This window comes from Lates calcarifer, linkage group LG8 (assembly GCF_001640805.2).
Source record: "Lates calcarifer isolate ASB-BC8 linkage group LG8, TLL_Latcal_v3, whole genome shotgun sequence".
Taxonomy (NCBI): domain Eukaryota; kingdom Metazoa; phylum Chordata; class Actinopteri; family Centropomidae; genus Lates; species Lates calcarifer.
In genome coordinates, this window is record NC_066840.1 from 25675678 (window position 1) to 25702168 (window position 26491).

The 26491-nt window shown below is 43.8% G+C and overlaps 1 protein-coding gene across 1 annotated transcript; it reads left to right on the forward strand.

The window, feature by feature from the left end:
• The first annotated feature begins 287 nt into the window (after window positions 1-287).
• On the forward strand, window positions 288-26490 carry shtn3 (shootin 3). The gene is given in 18 exon segments (XM_018663097.2): window positions 288-809; window positions 6841-6901; window positions 16042-16136; window positions 16340-16520; window positions 16596-16693; window positions 16837-16918; window positions 17165-17259; window positions 17610-17711; window positions 17713-17757; window positions 18900-19053; window positions 20375-20549; window positions 20714-20784; window positions 20913-21016; window positions 21386-21400; window positions 21820-21882; window positions 21999-22128; window positions 22725-23013; window positions 23651-26490. Coding segments are annotated over 18 exon segments (1956 nt in total). The 5' UTR covers window positions 288-737; the 3' UTR covers window positions 23775-26490.
• Window position 26491: the final 1 nt, after the last annotated feature.

A 26491-nucleotide genomic window follows, 5' to 3' on the forward strand; every position in this document is an offset into this window, starting at 1 on the left:
TTCGAAATATGAAGAAATAAACCGACGAATCATTTACACCATTTTATTTAACATGAGTAGCATGTGGTTTCCTAAAGACCACTGTTGTTGTTGTTGTTGTTGTTATCATTTAAAATTAGCACCGTGTGGAAAATGGTTGAGTCTCCTGTAGTGTCAGATCAGGGCCTGTAGATGTCGCTGCAGTTCAGTTAAACTGTAGAATTAAACAGTTAAACTGACTGATGTTTAAATCAGGCTCTAATGTGTTTGTTGTTAGAATTCAAATGATGATGATGGGGGGATTAAAAGACAAACAAACAAACAAAAAACATAAACTGATCTAAAAAGAATAAGTTTATGACTGTGATTAGCTTCGTTACAACAAAACTGAACTTGAATGCAACACTCCGGCCGTAAAGCGCCAAAAACAGTTTAGTGACGTTATAATATCAGAACTGAAATCAGAACAGAGGAAAATGAATTGTTAAAATGTGGAGGAACGTTTTTCTCCAGCAGCAGAGTCACTGCTCAAATGGTTCAGTCCGACTCTGCCTGCAGCAGCGAGGGAGGGGGGAGGGTTCAGGGGAGCCAGATGATGCTGACAGTGAAAGGAGGAGGAGGAGCAGCGCACCGAGCCGCTCTCCATCCCATGTGTTCGGAAGAAGAAGAAGAAAAACCGATGATGGGCTCCGATCCAAACATGCGCTGCTGAATCCACAGCTTCTTTTCTTTAAAGTGCTTTTTAAAAAGAGGTGAAGATGCTTCCCTGCTCATCTTCGGCGCAGATGGAGGGATGTGAGGAGGAGAGGGACGCTCACATGCAAACAGAGGTAAACCGAAAAAAAAACCAGAAACCGCTCATCAGTTTGATCCTGATTCAGTTCATTGTGAATGTAAATCTCCGGTAGATGAGGAGGACAGGTAGCGTTCCTGCGGGTTTCCCGGTGCAGATGGGTCGTTTTGCAGGATAATGTGAGCCGCTGTAATTCGCCGGCCGGCTTCTCCTGGAGGTTATTGTAGACATGAAAGAGCCGGACCCCTCCCTAAATCTGTCCTCCTCTCGCCATTTCACCGGAGACACGAAAACGACTCAGTGATTTTACATCACAGCTGCATTTTCTGTCGCTCTCATGGTGAAGTTACAGGATTTCTGATTCTTTCGTTGTTTTTCCTTCTTTTTTGTTGGGGAGGGAGAGAAATGCGCTGAGTGTACAGAGGCTGTCATCTTTATTCTGGGCTGTGACTTCATGTTATCAGACAGAAAAAGCCTCGCCTCAGGTTTGAGCTGATATTTAACAGAAACAGTTTCCTGCTGCTTCATCCATCCATCCGACCTGAGTCCCACCCTCCTGCTTCACATCTGCCATTTCCTGGAGGGTTTTTACTCTGAACGCCTCATTACAAAGAGAGGACAGGGTGGGAAGTGAACCTCAGACCCCCTCCAGTAGCAGTGCCTTGCTTTAGTGAGTCTGGCTGCACAGGGCATTGAACGCACCATCCAGTCAGTGGCTCCACCCTTTGACCTCCAAAATCAAACCTCTACAACCTGCAGTCTGTAGTGCCTTGCTTCATTCCTTGGGTTCAGTGGGGAACTGAACCCTCAACCTTCACAGGGTTTGTTAGTGCCTTGCTTCCTCCATTGACCGACAGAGGGAATGGAACGTGCAACCCTGCCTTGCTCTACTTATGGGGTTAAATAGAGAGAAAACAAGTCAGTGTTGGTCTAGGCACATTGATACTGGGAGTTGAACCCCCAACCTTGGAGGTGTGTTAGTGCTTTGCTCCACCCACTGACCTACATTTACCAATATAGATTCTTTGCATTGGGAATTTAACTCCCAACCTTTTAATGCCTTGCTCCATTAATTTACACATTAAGTCGACTGGGGATTTGAACCCTCAACCATTACAGTGTTGTAGTGCCTTGCTCTCCTCATTGACCTACAAAGAGGGAATAGAACCAGCAACCCTGCCTCTCTCTCTTCATCTACCCACTGAGTTGCTAAGAATCAAACTCACAACCGTAGCAGTGTGTTAGTGCCTTGCTCTGCCCAGTGACTCTTGGGGAATTAAACCCCTAAGCTCTTAATGCCTGGCTCTAACCACTAAATATCATGGAATAATTCCTGTTTTGACCTTTGATGAACATTTAAGCAGCAACACTTGGCTTTCAACTACATTTCATGGTCTTCTCTCAGTAAATTGACCTGCCTCAGGTGGGGCGTCACATGACACCTGACACCTATTATCACATGATCAAAGGTCCAACACTGAAGTCAGGTGAGGAGACACCTGAGTCAATCCTTTTTTACAAAATGAAGACCATGAAGAGCAGTTGAAAGCTTGTAAGTGGACTTTTGTTCTGGACCAAACAGTTTGAAGTTATCACCACATGCTTTAGGAAACAGTTAATTCATTTATCTAGGACATTCTGTCAGATTTGTTAAAAATAGAAAAAGTAGCCATTTAGCCGCTAACGGCTAATGGAGTTTAAAATGGAGACGAGTCTTCAGCTCTCTGCATCCTGCCATGATGAGGGCACGTCCACGTCCCAGTGATTAAATAATTAAAATAATGTGCCTGCTCCAACATTTTTATTTAAAACGCAGCTGGTGTAAAAAAAATCACAAGAAAGGAAGAGAAAACTATTTAATCTAAACAGCTAGCATAAAACAGAGCAGCTAACCTAGCTTAAGCAAAAAATGCTGCCTGTTTTTTTTACCACTGTTGCTGACATTTTGTAACTCACATGCCAAAGTGTCAGTCATCATTTTGTTCTAAATCTTTTTCTGTATTTAAGTTCTATGTTGTTGTTGAACTGGCTGCAGAACAAAGAAGGAAAAGACGACCTGCTAGCTGTGTTAAAAAGCTGCTGAGCCGACCACACTTTAATTTTTCAGCAGCGTCTGCCTCGACAGGACAGGTCTGACGAGTTGGTGAGGAATTATGTTTTTTTTTTTATTTTATTTAAGAGAAATGTGTAACGCTGCCTCCTCGTACTCACTGAGCAGCACAGGGAATTGAACCGCCCACCCCGGTAGCGTCACTGCCTCGCTGTCCGCCGGTGACCCCCGCTGCCCTCGCTGCGTTCCTCAGGGAAATCTGAGCTGACAGTGTGTGAGACTGCAGGTAGAGCTGGGAGAAAGTGGGCCAAGTGCTTCCTGCTGCTGGAGGAGGGACAGAGCTGGATGCTGAGCGTCCTCTTTGTCCTTTTTATCTGTGAATATCCGCTCAGGCTTTGTCGCAGTTACGCCCTCTGAGAGACTCAAAGTTTAACCCTTAATATCGACGTCCCTGTCAGGTGGTAAAATAACGTCTTGTTCAGGCTGAGATTCTTTTAATTCTGATCTGAATTCATTGTTCAGCTTGGTCTGATGTCTTTACCAGCGACTGATGACCACCTGAACACCTGGTAAATACAGTTGGTCACTCTGGGATTTACAAAGGTCCCCTGAATGCATCATTAACCATCGACGGACCTGCATTGAGGGATACTTAAAGCCACAAAGGTCAGATCAGACACATGAGGCAAAACGCTGCATTGGGGTGGGATGGTCATGGTGAGGTTTGCACTGTTGCCTCACAGCAAGAAGGTTCTGGGTTTGAACCCTGGTTTGGCCAGGAGGGGTTTCCTCCCACATGCAGGTTGATTGGTGATTGGTCTCTATAGACTGGCGACCTGTTCAGAGTGTACCCACCTCAAAGGATTGGCAGTGTAGCGTCTTCCCTCTTTGTCCAAACTGGGTGGAGACACATGCATCAACTCTGCCTCAGAGTTTAAAAACACGTTGTTTATCCTGATAAATTACTGTAATTTACCAACCTAGGACACTGTAACAGAAAGTCCAACTATAAATCTTACATTTCTTAAATACCTCGCGAGAAGTAAAAGTCAATTTTGTCCAAAACTCGGAGTAATGGAGCGTTTTGTTGTTGTTTTCTCATATTTAACATCACTGCACTGACCTGATGGAAGAGACACAATCAAGATAAATATTTTAAACATTAAGAGACAGTGACTGATGCATTATCAGGCTGATTGTGATGAACCATCAGGTTGAAGCATCTTGTTACCAACTGGATCTTGGTCTGTATCGTTTACAGATGACTTTGCTTAGTTTTCTTCTCTGCATCACTCCAGAATAACTAAGATAACATGGAGATATTCATTCTATACGTAATGGCTGATGGTACATACTCTTGTCTGGAGCCAAAGGGACAGTTTCCTTCATCTGTTTACTGCTGTTCTGCTCCACAGGAGGTCACTGAATGCTTTACGAGTTCCAATTACCATTTTAAATGAAGTGTATGCAGACCACAGCAGTGCAGATAGATACTCCATTACTGACTGTGTCCACTCAGACGGACACTGCATCTCTGTCCCATAAAGAAAAGAGCAGTAACTTCAGGTCTGGTCTCGTTAACTTGAGAGTAGATGGGAGAGGAAAAGAGGACGACTGGGTTACGAAGGATTCACCAGAAAGAGTTACTCTGGTTCAGCGGAGAACGCAAATAATTTAATATTTTCTCTCTCTGAGAGTGAGCACAGACATGCAGTAAATTCGAGGGAATGTTGGGGATTAACTGAAAGATTAACGGCCCCTCAACAAAACATGAAGCTATGCAGCTTTTCTACTGACTGAAAACATACATTTAATATTTTTAGCCTTCAGGAAATAAGAGTCAGTGGTATGGTGATGTACCCACACCTTTTATCGACCTACTGATGTTTAGTTTTAGGCTTTGGGAGTAATAACAACATAGTTTACTCAGTCTGGATAGTCAAGACATATTTTTCACCAGCCTCAAAGTGCAGGAACTCAGCAGGTGAGGCTTTAAAGTGTAAAGATGGCCAAGTTTGTCTGACTGAGTTCTGAGCTGTGATTGGTGCATTGAGGGAAGACTTCTGTTGTAGTGGGCAAGTCGCCTTTCTGTCAGTCTGTGATGGGGATACCACTGATTCTTCTCCAGTTTCTCCAACTGACGAAGCTGTTTGTCTTCTATCCATACAGCTTGTTCCTCCTTTAGACTTATTGTGTTGGACAGTTAACCTTTGCTGTGATTTTCCCAGATTATCTTGCAACATTCATCTTTGGTTTGTCAAAATCCAAGATAGCGATATCTGAAAAACAATCAAACAAAAGCATTGCAAACAAGAAGTAACTGAACTTTGTTGAAGTAAAAATAAACTTCAAGGTCTCTGTGATGGATTTTTCCACTAAATGCACCATGGAGTCAGTCCAGAACCCTGGACACCCAAGATATAAACCTGGGTCACTGATTATGATGAAAGACGAAATGAAGTTCATGTTTTCAGGTGACCACCGCCTGATTTACTGTCCAGACTTTGATCCAAACTGTGTTCTTTCCTCCCAGAAAGAGTCAAAATGAAGTTTGTCCTTGACGGCTTTGCACTTGTTAACCTCAGTGACGTCTGCAGCTGCTGCTGTCACCCGAGTTTCATCCCTCCAACATCCAACCCAGGCTTCTCCACAGCTGCTCATCCTAAATATAGCACAACAAGGAATACTTACATCTCATCCTGTGGATGTGAAAATGAGTAGTTACGGCCTTTCTGTCGTTTTGTAGGGCAGCCGTCAAATCAGCAGAAGCAGAGAGAGTCGGTCTGTTATCAGAAGTGAAGGGCTGTCTGTGTTATTAGGAAGGCCAGGCAACATTTTGAGACGATGGAGAAGGGCAGGGCTGTTTCCAGGAGGGAGGGGCATCAGGCAGAGTGAATGTTGATCTGAAGAAGATGATGAACAGGAAATCCACTCGTACTGCACTTTGTCTGGTCTCCTGAGACACCTGTCTCCATCCTCCTGTCACTGGAGCATTTGAAGATGTCAGAGGAGACAGACAGAGGCTGCTTTCAGTGCAGATGCTCTGATGATGCATTCACAGCCTGCATGTTAATTTGAGCACTTGCGTTCTTCTACACTGTTAGGTTTGCTAAAAAAGCAAATTAAGACCCTGGGGAAAGTCTTTGTATTGTTGACCTTTTTGACCATTTTCTTCAGGTTGTGTAGTTGCACTGTGACATCACTGTGTGTTTACAGGTAATGGTCAGAGCTGAAACAGACTTTTAAGAGGGCAGTAAAACTTATCAGATCACATTTTTGAAGGCAGTCTACTGGATTTTCTAGCTTGTTGGTCATTACCATGAAAATCTGGGAACTCTTTATTTCAGCTTCAGCCAGTCAATGCCTTTCCACAGTTCAGTTTTCCAAATAAGCACATCGGCATTCAAACTGTGGTGGTGGAACCAAAGACAAACACTCAAATGAGTCTGTTTTGAATATGGAAGGAAACTGATGAGGATCCTCATGCTTGAAAAGAGAAGAGGAGCTAAATCTGGTGTGAACTGCTGCTCTGTTTCAGTAACATCTTCCTGTTCTTAGCTGGAATCCAGAAAAGATAAATTACTCCATGAAGATATGATCTCCAAGCTATTCTCACTCTGAGGAAACATCACTACTGCCCCGGCAGGTCATTCCTACGAGTTATTAATTCATACCACCGAGTTAATAATTCACTGTGGTGCCCGTCATCCACAAGGTTAAGTGTAGGGGTTTGTTGAAGGACAGGTGTTGGCAGACTGAAGTAGAGTCAGACTCTCATATTAACCAGACTCTGACAGATGCAGTTGTCTGTAGGTTTTTAAATATTGACCATTCTTGTCTCTCTGAGTTGTATTTATTTAAAGTTCTTTGGAACCTGTTGTCTGAACTCAGCCTGTGGTTGTGTGAGACTCCCTCCCTCTCAGTGTGTTGGTGTAACTGTACTCTGCTCATATCAGTGACCTGTATAATCAGCCTGTTGTGGAACGTGATCTAATGACCTGTTGTTGGCTCCTCGCAGTGCAACAGACTGACGGAGGAGAGAGACGAGGCCGAGAGACAACTCAAACACATCAAGAGAGGTGAGTCCTGCTTCCCTCCACCTCCTCACACCCCTCCATCATCACACACAGCAAACACAGCTTTATTTCAGAACACAGCCCAGACATCGACTTTACCCCGCAGCGATGAACTAAAAACAGCTCAATTAAACTTAGATAAGCCGTTTTATAAAGGTTACATAAAGTCATGTCTTTACATCTGAAGTATCAACATTTACCAGAATATTTTCTGCAGATATTCGTGGTTAGCAGAAAATGTGTCCTCTGAACTTTTCTACAAGCATCACTTTTAGAATTTTGGAGTAAAATGTCCCAACAACGTGCACTGTCCCCACAGAATGGACTGTAATATCTGGTGACCCTCTGACTTTTCATCTAGCGCCACCATCAGGTCAGATTTTAATTGGTTTCATGACCAAACACCTGGCAGAACTAACGGCATTCACATTCTGTGTTTAGTGAGCAAATGTTAGCATGCTAACATACAATGGTGGCCAGGATAAACAACTTTTAAATTTTAGGTTAGGTTAGGGCATGTTCACTTTGTCAGTGTGAGCATGTTAGCTTGCTGATGTTAGCATTTAGCTGAGAGGACCACTGTGCCTTTAAACAAACCTGTTTCCCTCACATGGTGTGAACACTGGCGATGAAACATCTAGCTGAGTAGATTTTAGAGGATGCTGTCAACAGCATCTACTGTGTGTCTGTCCATCCTGAAGGAGGGCTCTGTCCTCTTCTTACTTTTCCTGAGGCGTCTTACTTTTTTAGGAAAGAGTAAAATAAAAACAACTACACATCCACAGAAGAGTATATTTGAAGGATTAATGGAGTGTTAGTCGCCACTTTCTTGGATCCCAGCTAACTCCGTCAGAACAATGAAAATACCAGAACTGTTCTTTAAGACGTTAAAGTTCTTGACATTAACTCCTCAGTCCAGGTTTCATGTTTCTGAGACTGCTACAACCAGACAGCTGACACCTCCACTTCCTCCCCCGTCACCCTTCACACCTTTCCTCCTCACCTGTGTTGACGTGACATCACTGACACCTCATCCTCTGAATGGGTGTACCTAACAGGGGGAGGGCAGGGTGTCCCCGTTTCCATGACGACTGTCGGGGGTTATTAAGTCGAGCGTAGGAGAGTTTAACCTCTGACTGTTCCCAGTTTAACTGTTAGAGACGAGGCTGAGCAGCTCCTGGCTTCTGTCATGACCATTCACAGAGGTAAGCTTCTTTACACATCATTACTCATCAGTTATCAGTTATTATTGAGACCCTTTCTGTTACAGGAGCTTTAATTTAGACAAAACAGGCCTATTCTTTTTATTTATTGGTTTATTTACCAGGGACAGAGTAAATTAATGTGCAGACTGTTCAGCAAAAGACTAACTTTCTGTGGTTCTGAAACATGCAGAGCAATAAAAGGAAATGTTAATGCTCTGTTCTTAGCAGGAAATATCATGATTGAAATGTCAGGAAATAGATATTGTGCCGGGCAATAATTTTATAACACAACAGGTCCTAATAGTGCATGTGTATATATATTTAACACCCATCTACTTTCCAAACGTGTGATGGATTTTCACTCTGATTAAAAATGAAGGTTCTACACAGGAAGGTGAAGGCTGCTGTGTTCAGTTTAGAGGCTGTAGATTGTGGTTCTGTTGGTTTGGGGACCGGGCTGCCTCCACCTGCAGCTTCACATCAGTCTGTCGTTCCAGGTTTTGACGGTTTAAATTAAACAGGAAGAAGTGAAGACAAGTGTCTGAAGTGGAGGGGGAGGGTGTTGCGTCAGGTACAGGTGAGACAATGAAATACGATCCAGAGGAAACAGATCCATCAGTTTGATGTCCTGTTAGACACAGACTTTTCTCTTGCAGCTCATAAAACCTTTTCTGTTGAGGCAGAATTTTATTGACAGAGGGTCTGCCTATCTGACCTGTAGTGGTGAGAGGGTTGAGTGGTATTCTGTCTCTGTATTAACGCGGGGGTGGAGCTCTAAATGTAAAGGCAGAAGTTAGTTCATTTGTGTCCAGCAGTAATTCAACCCCAGCTGGGTACAGGTGCAGCACAGAGAAAACCCTGATGTCTGGTTGATAAAAGATCTCAGTGGTCAAAGTGTTTCTTCATTAACATTCGAGAGCTTTCAATACTCAGCTTTTTTTGTGTCCTCTGCACTGTCCACTGTTAGGACGTAGTCAGAGCTCAGGAAAGACAAACCAACTGATGCTGTGTGTCCAGCTGACGTTTAGTTTTGTCTTCATTAATGGAGGAAGTGTTGCCTAAAAAAAGTTGGATGCAAATTGTTGAAAGGTTCTTTTCTGCGTCTGAGCCGACCAAAGATGATGTGTCAGATTGTTCGGATGTCCTCCGTCGTTCTGCAGAGATGGTTGTCTAGAGCTTCGGTTGTTGAGGAATAAATAAACATGACGAGCCTTTTAGTCGGACTCCAACCCTGAACTCAGTGTCAGAATAACATCAGAAACTTGTCTGCAACAGCAAAACTGGACCTAAAATCTTCAGTCAGCACAAACTCTGGTCCCTTATTTAATTTCAGACTTGGTCACTGAAGTCTTTCTTTCATTCACTCATTTATTCATTCACTGCCTCTCCCCAGAGAAGACAGCAGTCGCTCTTGTCATGTTATTCCCATGAATTATTAAAACCTCCTGCCATGAATTATTCAGCAGCAGAAAATGGGGGAAGGATGAGTGTGTGTGTGTGTGTGTGTGTGGGAAAGGGGCACCACTCCTGCCTGACTCTTTATCCGTTGTGGTCCTTCAGAAGGCCGTTCTACCTGCTCCTCCATATTTGATGGCCACATTTTAATAGATTTAATCAGAGAGACTTGGCTCGCAGGTGGGTGCTTGATTTCAGCCTCGTTTGAATCTCAAAGGCCAGACTGAGTGGGTTCACCACAGATTAACTGACAATAAACCAGTGAAAACACGACCTGACCTGAGAGCAGCTGGGAGATAATAAACTCTCCTCGATGATGGACGACCGCGCTCCGGATCAGGAGTTTAATCTGTGATGATTCTGTGGAGGAGACTGAGGTTGGTCCAGAGTGAAATAACTAAACGAGTGTTGGATGGATTTCTCTGAAAGTTGGTGCAGACAGTCATGGTCCCCAGAGGACGAATCCTACTGACTCTGATGATTCTCATTTTCATGGTTCTTCCTCTGTCCCCTTCTCACAAAAATGATAACTCGGTAACGTCTCAAGGGAATAGAGTCCTGCAGGACTGATCCTAAAACCAGGAAGTCAGTTAGCATGTTAGCATGTTAGCACTTCCTGTTGTCAGTGTGTTTCTGGTTAAATGTCTGAAATAAGGTCTGTGGTTTTAACACAAGCTCAAGACATTTTCAGATTTTATTCTCCGACATAAAATGGGTCAGTAAATCCCCCACTCCTGATGTTTGAAGCTTTTACGTGTCTTAAAAAAGGCGGTTGCTAACGAGTGTCTAAATGAGACTACAGAGGTTGTCGGGGACGTTAACATGAAAACCCATCTACTCACCAGTCCACCTTTACAGCCTCGTTGTGTTTCTACTCACGCTCTTTCAAACTCTCACTAACTTTCTAAGAAGAAAGGCTTTTGTAGAAGAGCTCAGGAGATTGAAGAATGTATTTCCTGTAACATGACGTGCAGAACTAATCCAGTTTATTCCATTAATTCTAGTTTTCTCTTTCAAATGTTGCATCTGCAAACACTAATGACTTTTGCTCAGTTTGTAAGCTGATGATGAGGTGGGGTGTTTCTAATGTAAAATTAAATTACTAGTCAACTAGTCTAAAGTAAGAAATCAGCACATCGACAGATAAATGATGTCGTATTGGTTTGTCAAGTGTGGCTAATATTAGCAGTGCTAGCACCAGCAGTCTTTCCTTGGTTAACGAAGATGGTTAAGTTGGTAAACAGCTGATGGACAAACAGATCTCAGCTACTGTCCTCTAATCTATTCTGTCTCTGTGGTGTGCCCAGTGTTGAGCCAGATTTTTGTGATGGTTTGTGTTGTTGTGATTTGTAATAACGTTATTCAACCAACCATCATTCTTAAATATGGATGATTGCTTGATTGATTGACAAAGGTAGCAGCAGTAAGAAGAAGTAGTAGAGAAACTTAGTGTGTGTCTGCACGTCCCTGATCTTTTCAGCTGGTAGGAAGCAGGCGGAGCTGGTGTCTCACAGTCTGTAATTTCTTCTTTGTATTGAGGCAGAGCAGCAGAACGAGCCGCTCACACAGGAGCTGAGTGTCAAACAAACCTCTCAGAAGACAAAATCTCAGAGTTTCAAATCAGATGCAGAGAGAGAAATAAGTTGAGGGTGAGTTATTTTCATACATTCATGATAAGGAACTGGAGAGATGTTTAAAAATGTATGCGTATGCAAAAAGGAAACTCCAGAACGAAACAGACAAAAATATCTTTCCTCAAAAACCAGAGGAAGGAGAGAATAGAAATGAAATCCAGAAGAAGCAGGTAGAAAAACTCAGTGAGAGGATTTTTAAAAAGATGAAGTATTGCTTGTTACCCAGTGAAGCGACTCTATCCTCCGTCAGTGCTGGAAGCTAACTGTGAAACCACTCAGCTTTACTGGTCGCCTGTAGCGCTGTTAGCTTACGCAGCCTAGTTATTCAGTGTTCTGTGCTCAGACAAAAGCCTGTGGCAGCACTTTCCCTGCCTTCAAGTGCTGTTGGAAACACTGTAATTACGAACTGAGAGCACATGAAGCATCAACAAGCTGCTGACATGTGGCCAGGACAGAGTCATTTTCTCTGACAGAGACTCAGAGATGATGTTTGGAGCAGAAGGAAAATAAGTGTCAGTGACTAATTATAATGAATTTATCATCGTGTTTTTGACTGGGTTATTAATCAGTTTGCATTTTTTTTGATTTTATAGAGTCATATATTGTTTCTGATGAGTAAAGGCAGGGTTGAATATTATTCTGCCGCTGTGGCACAAAGCACATCGGTAACTGATTGATTGTGACTGACTTTAAATCAATCAATCAGAGACACTGAGTGGAGAGAGCACAGCATCAAAGACCCTGAGGAAACTGAATAACAGAACAAAAACAAAGACTGTCGGACAGTTTTCTTTTCTGTTTGGACTGTGTGGATTTCTTCATGATTTGGAAGGCCTTATGTTGGTGTGATATATAACTCGTCATTTCATTTAGGTTCTTTAGGTTCTGAGGACGAAGCTTTTTTTTACATGAAGAAATCACAAATTTAATTTGCTCCTGAAGAAGAAATAACGTCTCTTCATGTAGATATTGATAGTACCTCTACATCAGGGTTCAGTTTGTCAGATTATATTTACAGCTTCCAGTCTCTGAAGTAGAGGCTTATGAGAAGCACTTGAAGGCAGCATTAGCCTCCTATTGTTCACAGCTTAGCTCTGTGGTTAGTGTTACAGCTTATACACCACTGGTATTAACACTCATGCTTCTCTCTGTCCTAAATCCTTCACAGGCCGAGCAGAGAGTGACTTTAACAGTCACTGACTCGTTTTTAAGTTCACCAGAATTCATCATTTTACATGTGAACTGCTGAACACCAGCTCACATGAAGAGAGAGAGGGACGTAGATTCTCTGTAGCACTTCCTCGTGTTAATTCCCTGTCCAGGTTTTTAACCGTTTTAACTCTCTGCGGTGGGATTTCACCATTACTCACAGATGAATGTGCTTACCGTTGGTTAATCCTCCAAATCATCTGTTAATAACACACATCGTCACTAAAGAGGCTTTCACCAGCGTCGGCTCAGCGGTGAAAAACAAAAGCAGCAGCTCTGTATTTTCGCCTGTTGGATCATTACAGGGTTTAATGTCACAAAATAAAAGGATAAAAAACGTTAAAACAATTCAATCCACTAAGCTTTGTGGAGACCACGAACAGCTGAATTTCATCATGATCTCAAATCCTAAAGATGCTGAAACATCTCGCTTAAGACGACAAAGGTTGTCCACACGGTGTCGCTAGAAGAAAAGTAAGTGGATCATCAAAGTCTGTGGAGTTTATCCTGTGGGGACCATGAACGTTTGTATGAACGTTTACAGGAATGAATCTAATAATTGTTGAGATATTTGGAACACAGTGTTTTACCCTGACAGTCAGAGGTGAATGACCGATCCAATCTGACAGCATCATCTACAAAGAAACACTCCATCATCCAAAAATATCGAAAAAGAGTCGTCATGTCTGAGCGGTACAAAGATCTCCTCCATGTTTGTTCCTCCAGCTGAGAAAATCTCCATCAATCAGCACAATATGAATCACTGAACAAAAACCAAAAGATATGTGCAACGGGTCAAAGGTCAGGAACCAGGAGAGTTCATTGGTTCATCAGTTAATTTTCATCTGTATTCACTGCATCACATCATGTTCATCCCACACGTCATCACAGAACGCTGCTGAGGGAAATTCATCAGTCATAAGGTTATACAGTGTTCAGGTGCAAGCATTTGTCAATTAATTGATTATTTGAAAGAAATTTAATCTGGAACTGTTTTATGATGAATTAATACATTTAAATCAAAAAGCCCAAAGATTAGCTCCCTCCAGGTTCTCTCTGTGAAGATCTGATGCTTTTCTTTGCTGTACATGACAAAACAACTGAACAGATCAGTAATGAAAACATACAGTATCTGTACAGTCTATACCTCTGTGTTATCTCAGGTAACGTGCAGCCGTCAGTAGAATAAAGGAAGAGAAGAGCTGATGTAATAATCTTCTCACTGCACACGATGAACCAACAGACCGTTCTCTGGTGTTTCCCCAGTGATGCCACCAGCTGTCGGTTTCTCCAGAAAAGCCGAGTAGAATAAAAATAGAGCTATAAATAGCAGGTTATGACCCGCCGTCTCTGCCCCCCCCCCCCACACACACACACATTACGTCTGACCCACAGAGCTGCAGCTGAACCGCGGTGCAGCCGAGCGGAGGGCGATCGGCCATGGCATGTGACTGAGAGAGAGAGACAGAGGAGGGAACCACAGCACCACAGCTCGTTCAGGCTTTAAACACTGAACCAGGGATTAAAATAGATCCCTGTTAGATTCCCTGTCCACTCAGATAAACGTCTCATGCAGCTAATGAACATCAGACTAAATGATCCTTTGGTTTAAAGAGGTCAGTCGGTGTCGTCACCTCTGTATCTGCTGCTAAAACAAACCTCAGTGCAGATCTGTGAATCAGGGAACACGTCGCCTTCGTCGTCGCCTGATCCTCAGCTTCCTCTAAATGGACTCCTGACCATGGAAAGGCGGAAAACACCTTTCATTGACAGGAATATAATTCTTTCTGGAGTAGGAAGCTGTTGTTGCATTTGTTTACCTGCTTGTTTAAATGAATCAGTGGATGTGGAGCAGTTTTCTGGTCAGATCAGTAGATGAGCAGACTGCTGCTGTAGCTGAGCTGTATCTGCACACTGTGAGGAGAAAACCCTTCACCTGAGATTCACCTGAGGTGGAATCAGGGTGTGATGGGCTCAGCAGCCTGAAGGCCTCACTGACACACATACAGCTCGTGGTTTCATTGTGACTTTCCTGTTGGAGCTCTCAGGTACCTACAGGTTCGTAGTTTCATTAGAAGGACGTCCCCTCAGTTTCCCAGTCTACCCAGAGACTGACCATCGGACACGTCGCTCAGATTTGTTCCCTTCGTTCAGACTCTTTAAATTCCATTAAATCACTTTAGAGAGTGGAACTTTGGGACGATGCTCTTGATGATCTGCGGCAGAATTGTGCAGCACACAGACGAAATCTACAGCTCCGGACTGATCAAATATATAATTATTATTTTTTATATTTTGGTTTCTGTCTTTGGTTTTGTTTCGTTTTCTACTGCCTAACCCTCACTTTATCCTTATTGTGTTGATCATTGTGTGTGTGTGGATTAAAAAGCAGCAGGTCTGAGTGATAAACTCTGACATGAGGGTCGTGTAGTTTTCTTGAAGGACGATCTCCTCTCAGTCTTTGATATCAGGTGTCATGTGCTGATTATTTCTGTGATAAGGTCTCTGTGCCTCCACTGTGGCAGGATATAACACTGCTGTGATGTGTTATCAGTTACAGCAGCCTGTCATTAACGGCTCAACTGATGTTTGTCATGTGACCGCACTGAGCTGCTGTCAGCAAATCTTCCACTGCACATGCAGAACGCTGAGACCTGATGACTGTGTTTGAATAGCTGGTTATTACAGTGTATTACAGGATGAGGTTAACAGGAGCTGTTTGAGAGTCTTCCCTGTGGCCTCAGCTGTGTGAGCGAGCAGGATAATCAGATCTGAAGCTTGTACATCGACCAGGAAGGACTCTGTTAATGGATCAGGAGCTTCCTGTCGGCTGTAAGACGATCCAGCCTCAGCAGACTGAAGGAGTCCGGGACCGACCGACCATGTCACTGCAGAGATCAGTGAAGACAGAGGCAGCAAGACGACGACCGCTGCAGATTTCTCTGGATTTCAGTTGGAATTTCTCATCATTTCATCCGAGACGAAGCACCAGATAAATAAATAATCTGAACTATCAGACAGTCATCTGACTGATTTTCCACAGAATGCAGCAGAAGTGAATCTTTATCTTGACTTCATCTCACGGAGTTTCTCCTCTCGGTCTTGATTTTCCCAAACTCTCCATATCTGGGTCGATTTAAAATAACCGAGGACGAGCTGAGCTCTGGTGGCACGTTGGACAGCTGCGAGCGTCTCACCACCTCAGGCTCTCTATAAACCAATCAGTGTCAGGTACAGGGAGAAATAAACTCTGTCTGTATCCTGTCATCATGTTGTCAGACACTGAGAAGAACAATCGGAGTCTGTCAGAGACAAAAACGAGTGGACGGACTTTGACGTGGACGATCGTCCATTGGATTACATTACAGCAGCTGTTCATTCGTTCACTGTTCTTGATCAATACTGAACTGATTCCAAAGATTTGTGTCCCAATCAATCATTTACACCCAAACACATGGAAAATAAAGTCCAGGTTCAAAAACAAATATCAGTTCAAATATCAGCGTCAGCCTTTTCAAATCAGGGTTCCATGTTCACTCCTCATATATAAATATATTTCTATGTTGTATATACGTATATACTGATGAGCAACTGTGTGTGTGTGTGTGTGTGGTGTGTGTGTGGTGTGTGTGTGTGTCAGTGTCTCAGATGGTGATCGAGGAGGTGAGCGTTCTGCAGACTCAGCTGGAGATCGAGAAGTCGTGCCGGGAGAATGCAGAGGCCCTGGCCACAAAGGTCACACACACACACACACACAATGATCAATGCTATGAGATTAGCATCAGTATTAGCATTAGCAGGTGAGTCAGGATGCCTCAGCACAGACAACATTATCTTTGTGTCTCTGCAGCAGAAACTCTGAGCCTCAGTTAAAGAAGCAGATACAGGTTCATCTGTTGTTTCTTGCTCAGCTGACCTCTGTAACCTTTGACCTCCAGCTCAACTGTGAGAACAGGAAGCTGAAGTACCTGAGCCTGTCGTCTCGGCCGTGTTTGGACGAGCTGCTGCCGAGCATCTCGGACTGCATCGCCCTGGAGACGGACGCAGACGCAGACGCCGACGCAGACGCTGCAGACAGCGGCGCGGACACCTTCACACAGTATCAGCAGCAGGTTAAAGGTACGACACGCCGCGGTGTCACCGTCAGTGTGAATTCACTTCACTTCCCCGTGTTCACCTCTGTTCTTTCCTCAGAGCTGAGGGAGACGGTGAACGGCTTGTTGGAGGAGAAGAAGAATTTTGTTTGTCAGATTCATGACCAGCAGAGACGGATAGAGGAGCTGACTGTACAGGTGAGGAGGGGAGAGGACGGACACTCACCTGTGCAGAGCAGAGCACAGAGCACACCTGTGACTCTGACTGCAGTTGAGAAGTTTTGTAAACAGAGAAAAGATCTTTCTCCTTCTGTCTCTGATTGTGTTGAATCGTCTCTCAGTCAGAGAAAGATCAGGCGGAGATGAAGGAGCTTCGTCAAACTGTGGAGCAGCAAAACAAAACCATCAAGAGATTCAACAGAGGTGAGTGACAGCCTCAGGTAAAGTTAACGCCTCAGAACAGTCTACATGTTAAATACAGTGTGTTCAGACTGAACTCACAGTGGGTCACAGATGTTCCTCTTTGATTTCATTTCATTTAAATAAACCTCCATAAACATCCAACCTTTGCAACACAACAAACATCACATGCATTATGTTGCATGTCAGATCCCAAACATGAAATGTATGTTAACATGCTAATATTAGCTTGTCTCTGTGTGTGTGCAGTTTCCATGATGGCGGCTCAGGAGTACGAGGGGATGAAGGAGCAGCTGGACCTGGAGCAGAGCCTCAGAGTCAAAGCTGAGACTTACGCTCACGAGGTAAAGACACAGAAACACAGCATCACATCCAGCTCATGTTTGTTTCCATCTGATCAATAAAACTCTTCATTTACTGAATCATATCAGAGGAACTTTGTCCACAGTCCCTCTCCATGTGCAGAGAGGCTGCCGTTAGCTGCACTGATAAACACTGACCTGTGTTGCTGTGTTGCTTATTGATGTGTGTTAATAACCCAGTGCCTGATTAATGAAATGTCCTGAATCTGCTGTTTACTGACCTGAAAAGTGAAGAGCCTGCAGGATTAAAACAGACTGTGATGGACAAACTGGAACAATATGAGGAAGAGAAGGCTTCATCTTTCTCCTCCTCCTCCTCCTCTGTGCTGCAGATGCTGGTGAAGCAGAAGGAGGCTAACAGGCAGAGCATGCTGCTGCTGCAGAGTGCTGAGCCCAGCATCCAGCTGCTCAAAGCTCTGGAGGACGTCGCCGCCTGTCACCAAAACCCTGGAGGAGGAGCGTCTGCAGCATCAGCAGAAGGTGAAGCATGAAAGCATCAGGAAGGTGGTGACACGTCAGGTCTTCATCCAGTTTGACTGACAGATGGATGGAGTGATGGTGAAGGACTGAGTCATCCTCAGGTTTTATTGTAGGAGATAGTTTCATGGTGATGTTGTGATTACAGCAGCTAAATACCTGGTTCCATTGAACATTGAACATTGAACCTGCAGCTCAACATAAAGAACAAGTCTGTTCTGTTAAAAACCAAACACAACAAAACAAGCAGTCATTTCATCATGGAGGAGGAACAGCTCCTACTGACCGACCTCAGTAGGTCTGATCCTGACTCTCTTCAGCTCCTCTGAGGAAAATATTCTGCCTCTCTGTTCTGTACAGACTTTATTCACAAACTGCTGCAGTCGTTCAGTCAGTCAGTCAGTCAGTCAGTCTGTCTGTCTGTCTGTCTGTCTGTCTGTCTGTCTGTCTGCAGTGGACTGAGGCTTTTCCCAGCTGTTCCTCTGAAAACAGCTGCAGCTCTGAGAACAATGAGACTGAATCTGAATCAAGAATCAAGAATTCTTTATTGTCATTATACATTATATATAAACATGATGATATTTAGTTTGGTAGCTTGCAGCATAAGAAAAAGACACTGTACTTTAAAATATACAGACAGAAAAAACAGCCATAGACACACATACATATGTACCTGAAAAGATAAGAATAAACAGTAAGAGTGAGCAGATAAACACTGAGCTGGATGGATGAAGCTGAGTGCAGCTGCAGATTCAGATGATACCTCTCTGCAGCCTCATCACTCTTCTTCCTGCTTTAACGTTTGTTCAGATTCTTTGGGACAAACACAGTCAGGTCACATGTGAGTAACATCTTTACTCTCTGCTACAACACACTACACCTGAAGGCAGAATATCAAACCATCTGGAGCGAGAGGAGCAGACAGGTTATCCATTAAGACTCTGAGTCAGTCAGGTGATCACACATCTGACTGGGACTCTCTGACATCTGATGCTACAGGAGGATTACTGAGGTCACGTAGTCCCGACAGGAGGAGGAGAAACTGATCATTACCAACACTGAGAGTAAAACTGAGAACAAGCTGAGGTGTGTTATTGTGCAGCCATGTTGTGAGTCAGACAGTGTGTGTGTGTGTGTGTGTGTAGGTGCAGAGTCTGGAGGCCCAGCTGCAGCAGAGCTGTGTGAAGCAGCAGCTGGAGGATCTGCAGAGGCAGCTGGAGCTGCTGGAGGTGGAGAAGAAGGAGGTGGAGGGACGACTGGAGCGGGAGGAGAAGAAGAACGAGGAGCTGGAGAACAGAGGTGGGTGGAGGAGGAGGAGACGCACACACACACACACACACACACACACACACCGCAGGTGGAGTCAGTGGAAGGAGAAGGAAACAGACCCGACAGAATCAGATGAAGCCACACATCTGCAGTACTCACAGTACTCACAGTACTACTCACAGTACTCACAGTACTCACAGTACTCACAGTACTACAGTCACAGTACTCACAGTACTCACAGTACTCACAGTACTACAGTACTACAGTACTACAGTACACAGTACTACACAGTACTCACAGTACTACTCACAGTACTCACAGTACTCACAGTACTACTCACAGTACTCACAGTAGTAACAGTAACAGTATTAACAGTAACAGTATTAACAGTAACAGTATAACAGTAACAGTATTAACAGTATTAACAGTATTAACAGTATTAACAGTATTAACAGTATATACAGTATTAACAGTATTAACAGTATTAACAGTATTAACAGTAACAGTATTAACAGTAACAGTATTAACAGTATTAACAGTATTAACAGTATTAACAGTATTAACAGTAACAGTATTAACAGCAGTAACAGTATTAACAGCAGTAACAGTATTAACAGTATTAACAGTATTAACAGCAGTAACAGTATTAACAGTATTAACAGTATTAACAGTATTAACAGTATTAACAGCAGTAACAGTATTAACAGTATTAACAGCAGTAACAGTATTAACAGTATTAACAGTATTAACAGTATTAACAGCAGTAACAGTATTAACAGTATTAACAGCAGTAACAGTATTAACAGTATTAACAGCAGTAACAGTATTAACAGTATTAACAGCAGTAACAGTATTAACAGTATTAACAGTATTAACAGTATTAACAGTATTAACAGTATTAACAGTATTAACAGTATTAACAGCAGTATTAACAGTATTAACAGTATTAACAGCAGTAACAGTATTAACAGTATTAACAGCAGTAACAGTATTAACAGCAGTAACAGTATTAACAGTATTAACAGTCAGTTAACAGTATTAACAGTATTAACAGTATTAACAGTATTAACAGTAACAGTATTAACAGTATTAACAGTATTAACAGCAGTAACAGTATTAACAGTATTAACAGCAGTAACAGTATTAACAGTATTAACAGTATTAACAGTATTAACAGCAGTAACAGTATTAACAGTATTAACAGTATTAACAGTATTAACAGCAGTAACAGTATTAACAGTATTAACAGCAGTAACAGTATTAACAGTATTAACAGTATTAACAGTATTAACAGTATTAACAGTAGCCGTCAGTGGTTTTATCTGTTTCCATTGTTTTCCTTCCTTCACAGTCCACGAGCTCCAGGAGACCCAGAAAAAGATCGCCATGACGACCAGCACGGAGCCCCCTCCCCCTGAACCTGGGGTGGCCCCGCCTCCCGCCCCTCCCCCACAGCCCCCTCCTCCCCCTCCTCCTCCCCCTCCACCGCCTCCTCCACCTCCACCATCCAGATGCAACCCCCTCAGGTGAGGACGAGTCGTCCAAGCAGGAAGTGTGTGATCAGTCTGAGCTGCAGAGCTTCATTCACTCAGAGACAGTAAAACATGAACAAAGGTTTCAACAGAGAATAGAACCAGCTGCAGGAATTTACTGAAGAAGATGAATGTGACTCTGAGTTTGTCTGTTTCAGCTCTCTGATCGCCATCATGAGGAAGTCCTCAAAAGGCTCGAAGGCCTCAGTGAAGGCAGAGCAGCCTCCAGGTGAATCACACCTGTTACTGTCCCATGAGTCTGTGTGAAGCACAGAGAGGAGGAGGGTTGAGTGTGAAAGTGTGGGAGCAGGTTAATCAGTGTGAGCTAACGCAGCGTCTCTTCCTCCTGCTCTCCAGCTGCTGAGGGTGTGGACGACGTGAAGGTGAAGGCGGTGAATGAGATGATGGAGAGGATCAAACACGGCGTCGTCCTGCGGCCCGTCAAGAGTCAGGACAGCAAGGTGAGGACGAGACGGACGGACAGACGGACTGTTTTCATACACGTTAACATCACAGACACAGAATGAGCCCACTGATGTTTGAGAGTTCTCCCCAGAGTTCTCCTGCCGGCAGCCCTCGTTATTTTTGTCCCCACATTCAGCAGGAGTCAAAGGTCAAAGGTCACATTGTCCTGACAACAGACCAGCTGAAATATTCACTGTGACTCCCTGTAAACATCAGCAGGTCGTTTGGCTTCATGTTTGTCATCTGAGTTCACTCTGGCTGATTACTCTCCTCTCTCCCTCTCTCCCTCTCTCCTCTCTCTCCCTCCCTCTCTCCTCCCTCTCTCACCCCCCCTCCCTCCATGCCCCTCCTTGGTGCTGTCACAGAGAGTAGCAGTAAAAGTGAGTATATTGACATCTGCATCAATCTTGTGATGCGATGCCTCGGTCTCTCCCTGAGGAACAAAGACACCCCCCCCCTCACACACACACACACACACACCCCGTCCAGTTTTAATCAGTTAAACACACTTCAGATGACTTCCTGTGTGGCACGGCAGCTGCTGGACTCTGGTGAGTTTTCTGCAGAAATCCAGGGTCCTGTGAAGCTGATCTCTGATCAGAGGAAGTCTGAACCTCCTGGTTGGTAACTGTGTGATTTCCAGTGTCTCAGTGATTCCCAGCCAGCAGGACGTTTACCTCAGATGATGAACTAAACTCTGTGGTTTGATTAAAAACCACAGCCACATGTTTTAATGAAGAAACATCTGGAACATGATGTGGAGGAATCACTGCTCTAACTGTGTGTGTGTGTGTTGCAGCAGCCTCCAGTGTGTGAGGAGAAACAACAGGAGAGCGCCATGGACGAACTGAAAGGCATCCTGGTAAAAACAGCCTGATTTAATCTCTTTAAAAGCACGAGAGGTCTCAGGAATCTGAGTTATGAATGTTTGTTCCTGTGAATACTGTTTGAATTTGGAATAATCCTGTTTCTGTCCAGGACACGGTGAAGAGGAGCCCCAGCAGAGGCTCTCAGGAGTCGGGGCCGTCTCCTCCGGGGAAGAAGGACAGCGAGCTGGAGGTGATCCTGAGACGCAGACGCAACAAGGCCGGAGAGGCCGGATCTGCAGGTAAACACACCTGAGGAGGAGAAGCAGCAGTCTGATGGTGACTGTGGAGAACACCACCTTCTCCTCCCTGAACACAAAACTTTAAGCCTTTAAATATGATGATACATGCTGATGTTCAGAGAGGAGGTCAAACTGTATCTCAGGGTTCATGAAGTCACGTTGTTAAATCTTGTTGCTGAATCAGTCACTGCAGAGGTCAGAGGTCAACTCCTGCTGAGACTGCAGTGTGTGTGTGTGTGTGCAATGCAAGAGAAAGAACACACTCTGTGTAACGAGGTCAGATCTCTGCTGGTGTGGATTTATCTGCTTTTCCATGATCGACTGACCTCGTTAATCACAGCTGATTTAAAGCCACTAAAATAATATTTGATCCCAATAGATGAGTCCGACTCAGGACGAACAGATCTCAATAAAATAAAAAGAGTCAAAGAGACCAAACTGGATGAAGCAGTGTGAGCTGGAGGAGAAGCTGTTTATACATCAGACCAGATCTTTGTTTCACGTCTCTCAAACAAAAACTATCAACTAAAAACCCCAAATGCTAAAATCTGATTTAAAAGCAGGACACACTCATTTTTCATTTTGTTCCTCCTCAGACGAGCGGGAGGGCCAGATGATCCACGTCTCCTCCTCCGACAGCCTGAACGGGAGGCGCACCAGCAGCGACTCGGGCAAAGATCTGAGCGTCCCCTCCGACCCGGCTGGGCCCAGGGTCAGCCTGGAGAGACGGGGGTCGGGGCCTGGACCCATCGTGGCCAGGAGGAAGAGCTCTGACACAGGGGGCAGAGAGCCCAGAGTGGGCTCCTGGCAGGAGAGGAGGTCCTGCAGCTCCCTGTCGGAGAAGGAGACGGCCGAGTCTCCGGTCAGCAACGGCTGCATCGACAGGTGGAGCATCACTGCATCAGACAGAATCCAGAGATATTCTGTTTACAGTCATTTAACCCAAAGATGGATGGCATTATGAACAGGATTCTACAGAGCTTTTAGTTCAACCAGAAACATCACTATATTTACATACCAGACTCCACTGACAAAAACAGGGATTTAACAGGAGCTGCTGGAATGGATGGAGGCAGTGGTATTCCAGCAGCTCCTGTTAAATCCCTGTTTTTGTCAGTGGAGTCTGGTATGTAAATATAGTGATGTTTCTGGTTGAACTAAAGAGATTTTAATAAAAAGGTCAAACACTGGGAAAATAAGACAGTGTTTTTCCTGTTTAGTTTTCTGGTGTGTAACAGCACGTACTGCAGCCACATTTAGAGACTGATAAGAAGCCGGGTTAGTGGGAGAAATCAGATTAAGACAGGAAACAGGAGAAGATGTTTTCATGCAGCTTCTCCAGTAAAATGATTTTCAACCATTGCTTTCATATTCTGAGTGCATTAATGATACAAGACACTGCAGAGCAAACAGCTGCCAGTTTCTTTTGTTGTACAGCTCCAATAACAATCTGCAGGAACCAGCTTCTGTTACTCAGGTGTTTGGTTTGGATGACTCTGTTTTTTGTCTCTGGTTTGAACAGCGTTCTGGAGGATGATCAAAATGTGACGGAGAAGTGTGTCCAGTCAAACGGAGTCGACCACGCTGAACCCGGTGAGGACGCACACGCCGCCGTCTGCGCCAGCAGCAGTGACGCCGAGTGCTAAGATGGACTCTGAGGATCCCGGGTTTTGTTTCTGTGTGATCAGATTCAGGGTGCGATCACACTTTGTTTTCTAGGTCAGAAACCATCTGTATTTATTTTTACTGATTTACAATAACTACAGGAGGTGCTGTAAGGAAAAGTCACATGACTAACATGGAGCTGTTTTGTTGGACAGGTTTGGTCCAAGCATTTCCTGTAAAACCAACACATGATGAAAAGTGGATGAGTGTAAATCCAGAGGTGAAATGTTGCTCGGTGTGAACACACCCTGACCTGTGCAGCCGCTGTAGAAACAAACACACACTGCAACTGTCGCTCAGCAATGATTAATTATTAACACATGAAAACTGTTCTTTCAGTTTAACAATTAGAATACAGGAGACTATGAATATCTTATTCTGTAGTTTCAATATTCATATCCACACCTCACAGTAAGTTAAACCATTTGTAGATGAGGTTTTCAATAAAACACCCAGAACAGAGTGTGGATGATCATCTCTTAAAAACTGAAGGTAACCCCTCAGAGGACACGAGATGACGTGTAGTTTACCTCTGCACATCTCTAAAACTGAAAAACATGAAACAGTGGTGACAGTGGATTAATGCAACACCGTCCTTATGTGTGCCTTCAGTTTTCAGGACACGTTTTCGACTAAAAGCGCCCTGAGTAAACCTGAGAGTGGTGATGTTGATGATTATTCTTCACAGTAAAATCCAGCGACGGTTGAGTCCATGTGGAGTTTTCTACAGCGGCTGATGCTCTGAGTTGTTGTCCGGTATCAACCTGCGGAGCATCGGTTCTTTTCTCTGTCGGTTTCTTTAAACAAACCTGTGGATCCTTGAGTCTCAGACTGACCTGAACTGAACGAGGGAAGCTGCACTTTTTTGCACAGAGCCTCAGTTTTCTTCAAACACTTTGACTTGTGCGACAACTGCGAAGCTTTAGGTTTAAAGTTTGTTTCTTTTGTTTTTCTATTTGATGCACAAAAGATGTGTTCAGTATCACTTTGTGTCATCAGAAGGAATGCACTGTACTGTACTGTTTAGAATCCAGCTCTCCAACTTCTTCTGCTTCTCCTCCACCTTCTTTATTCCCAGGTGTCGTGAGGGCTGCACATTGATTTATCTATGATCATATTACAATCAGCTTCATCAGCAGCAACACTGAAACACACTTTACTTTGTTACAGGTAAAGAAAAACTACATTAAAATGGGAATTTCTGAATTGATGTTTTAGCTCCTGTCAGAGCCTCCAGGCTTATTTAAGTAAACTGGTTCATCCTCTGGGGAGCAGATATATAACTTCTGCCATTTAGATATTAATATTTAAGATGTAAAAGGCCCAAACAAACTGTGTCCACTAATGAAGGCCATGAGATGTGGCTGAGAGCTCCAGAAAAACAACGTTCTCATTGTGCAGCCCTGACCGTCGTATCCGGGTTATTTAGAGGATCTCACTCTGTTTAATCCGACCTCTTCCTGAGTGGAAACGGAGGCTGAGTGAAAACACCCAGGAACAGTTTTTACAACCAGGGTTTGAATAACTGTCCAGGAAGCAGCTCATGTGGAGAGATGCTTTTCCTTCCTGCTGCCGAGGCTCCTGTCCAGGTTTCAGCGTGTCGACTATCAGTGTGTCGTTAGGCTTTGAGGTGGAAATCTGACAAAATGTGACCGATACTTCAGGTTTTAGAGGAAAAGAACAAGAGGTTTCTCCAACGACAGCAGAGACAGAAGGTGGGTTTCCATCCATCCTCCAAACTGTGGAGGGGACACAGAGGAAATTCATTTAGAATCTGCTTCACATCTGGATGGAAACCCACCTCCTAGTAGCAGAAACAGTTCCAACCAAATCACAGCTAACAGAAATGTTCTCAGGGTCCATGGGACAAAATTTCACCAAACCCACTTCGGGGCCTTGAGGAGAAACAAACCGAAGCCATTTTTTAAACTAGTGGTGAAATAAGGAAATGGTTAGAACAGCTTTAGAGGAATGTGGTGCTTGTGTATTTTGTCTACCTCTCCACAGACACCTGCCTCTAATGTCTTCGTGGTGTTAAATCTCATGAGATTCTGTCATCGTCCCTCCACCAGCAGATAAAATGTCTTCCACATGCCTTCCTCCGCTGAATCAGAGTCCAGAGTCCTGGATTGTTTCTGTGCTCGGTCAACGCGCTCACCACCACATCTCACCGTGCATTCCTTGACTTTTATTTTGTAGGGCCTGCTGTCTATAGCTTTCCTGACACATGATGCAACATTAAGAACAATTTTGAAGAGTATGCAATTACATAAGGCACATTTGTATGATGCTTTCTCACCCTGTCATTCTTTCTTAAAACACAGATTCACATTTAGAAGTGCATTTCGTTCTGTCCTTTAGGTGTATTTTATTCTAATGCAGAGGACCGTGATGTTGAGGAGTTAATCAACTGTTAGGCTGCACATTAAACAACCCATCAGAGCCACTGAGCTATTATGCATATCTGGAGACGGCTGTAGGTGCGGCCTGAGCTGGGTGATGTTTTAGGTCCTTGTACTGATTGCATAGTTGTCAACCAAGTGGCTACTTAACAAGGGATTTACTGTATCTGACAGAGTTTGGGTGACTATAGATATTGTGTGTGTTTGGGATATAAATGGAGTGTTAAAAGTTTTTTAAAACATGGATTTTCATTTTAGCATCACTTGAAATAAATTGCAATTCAAACTAAAAGAAG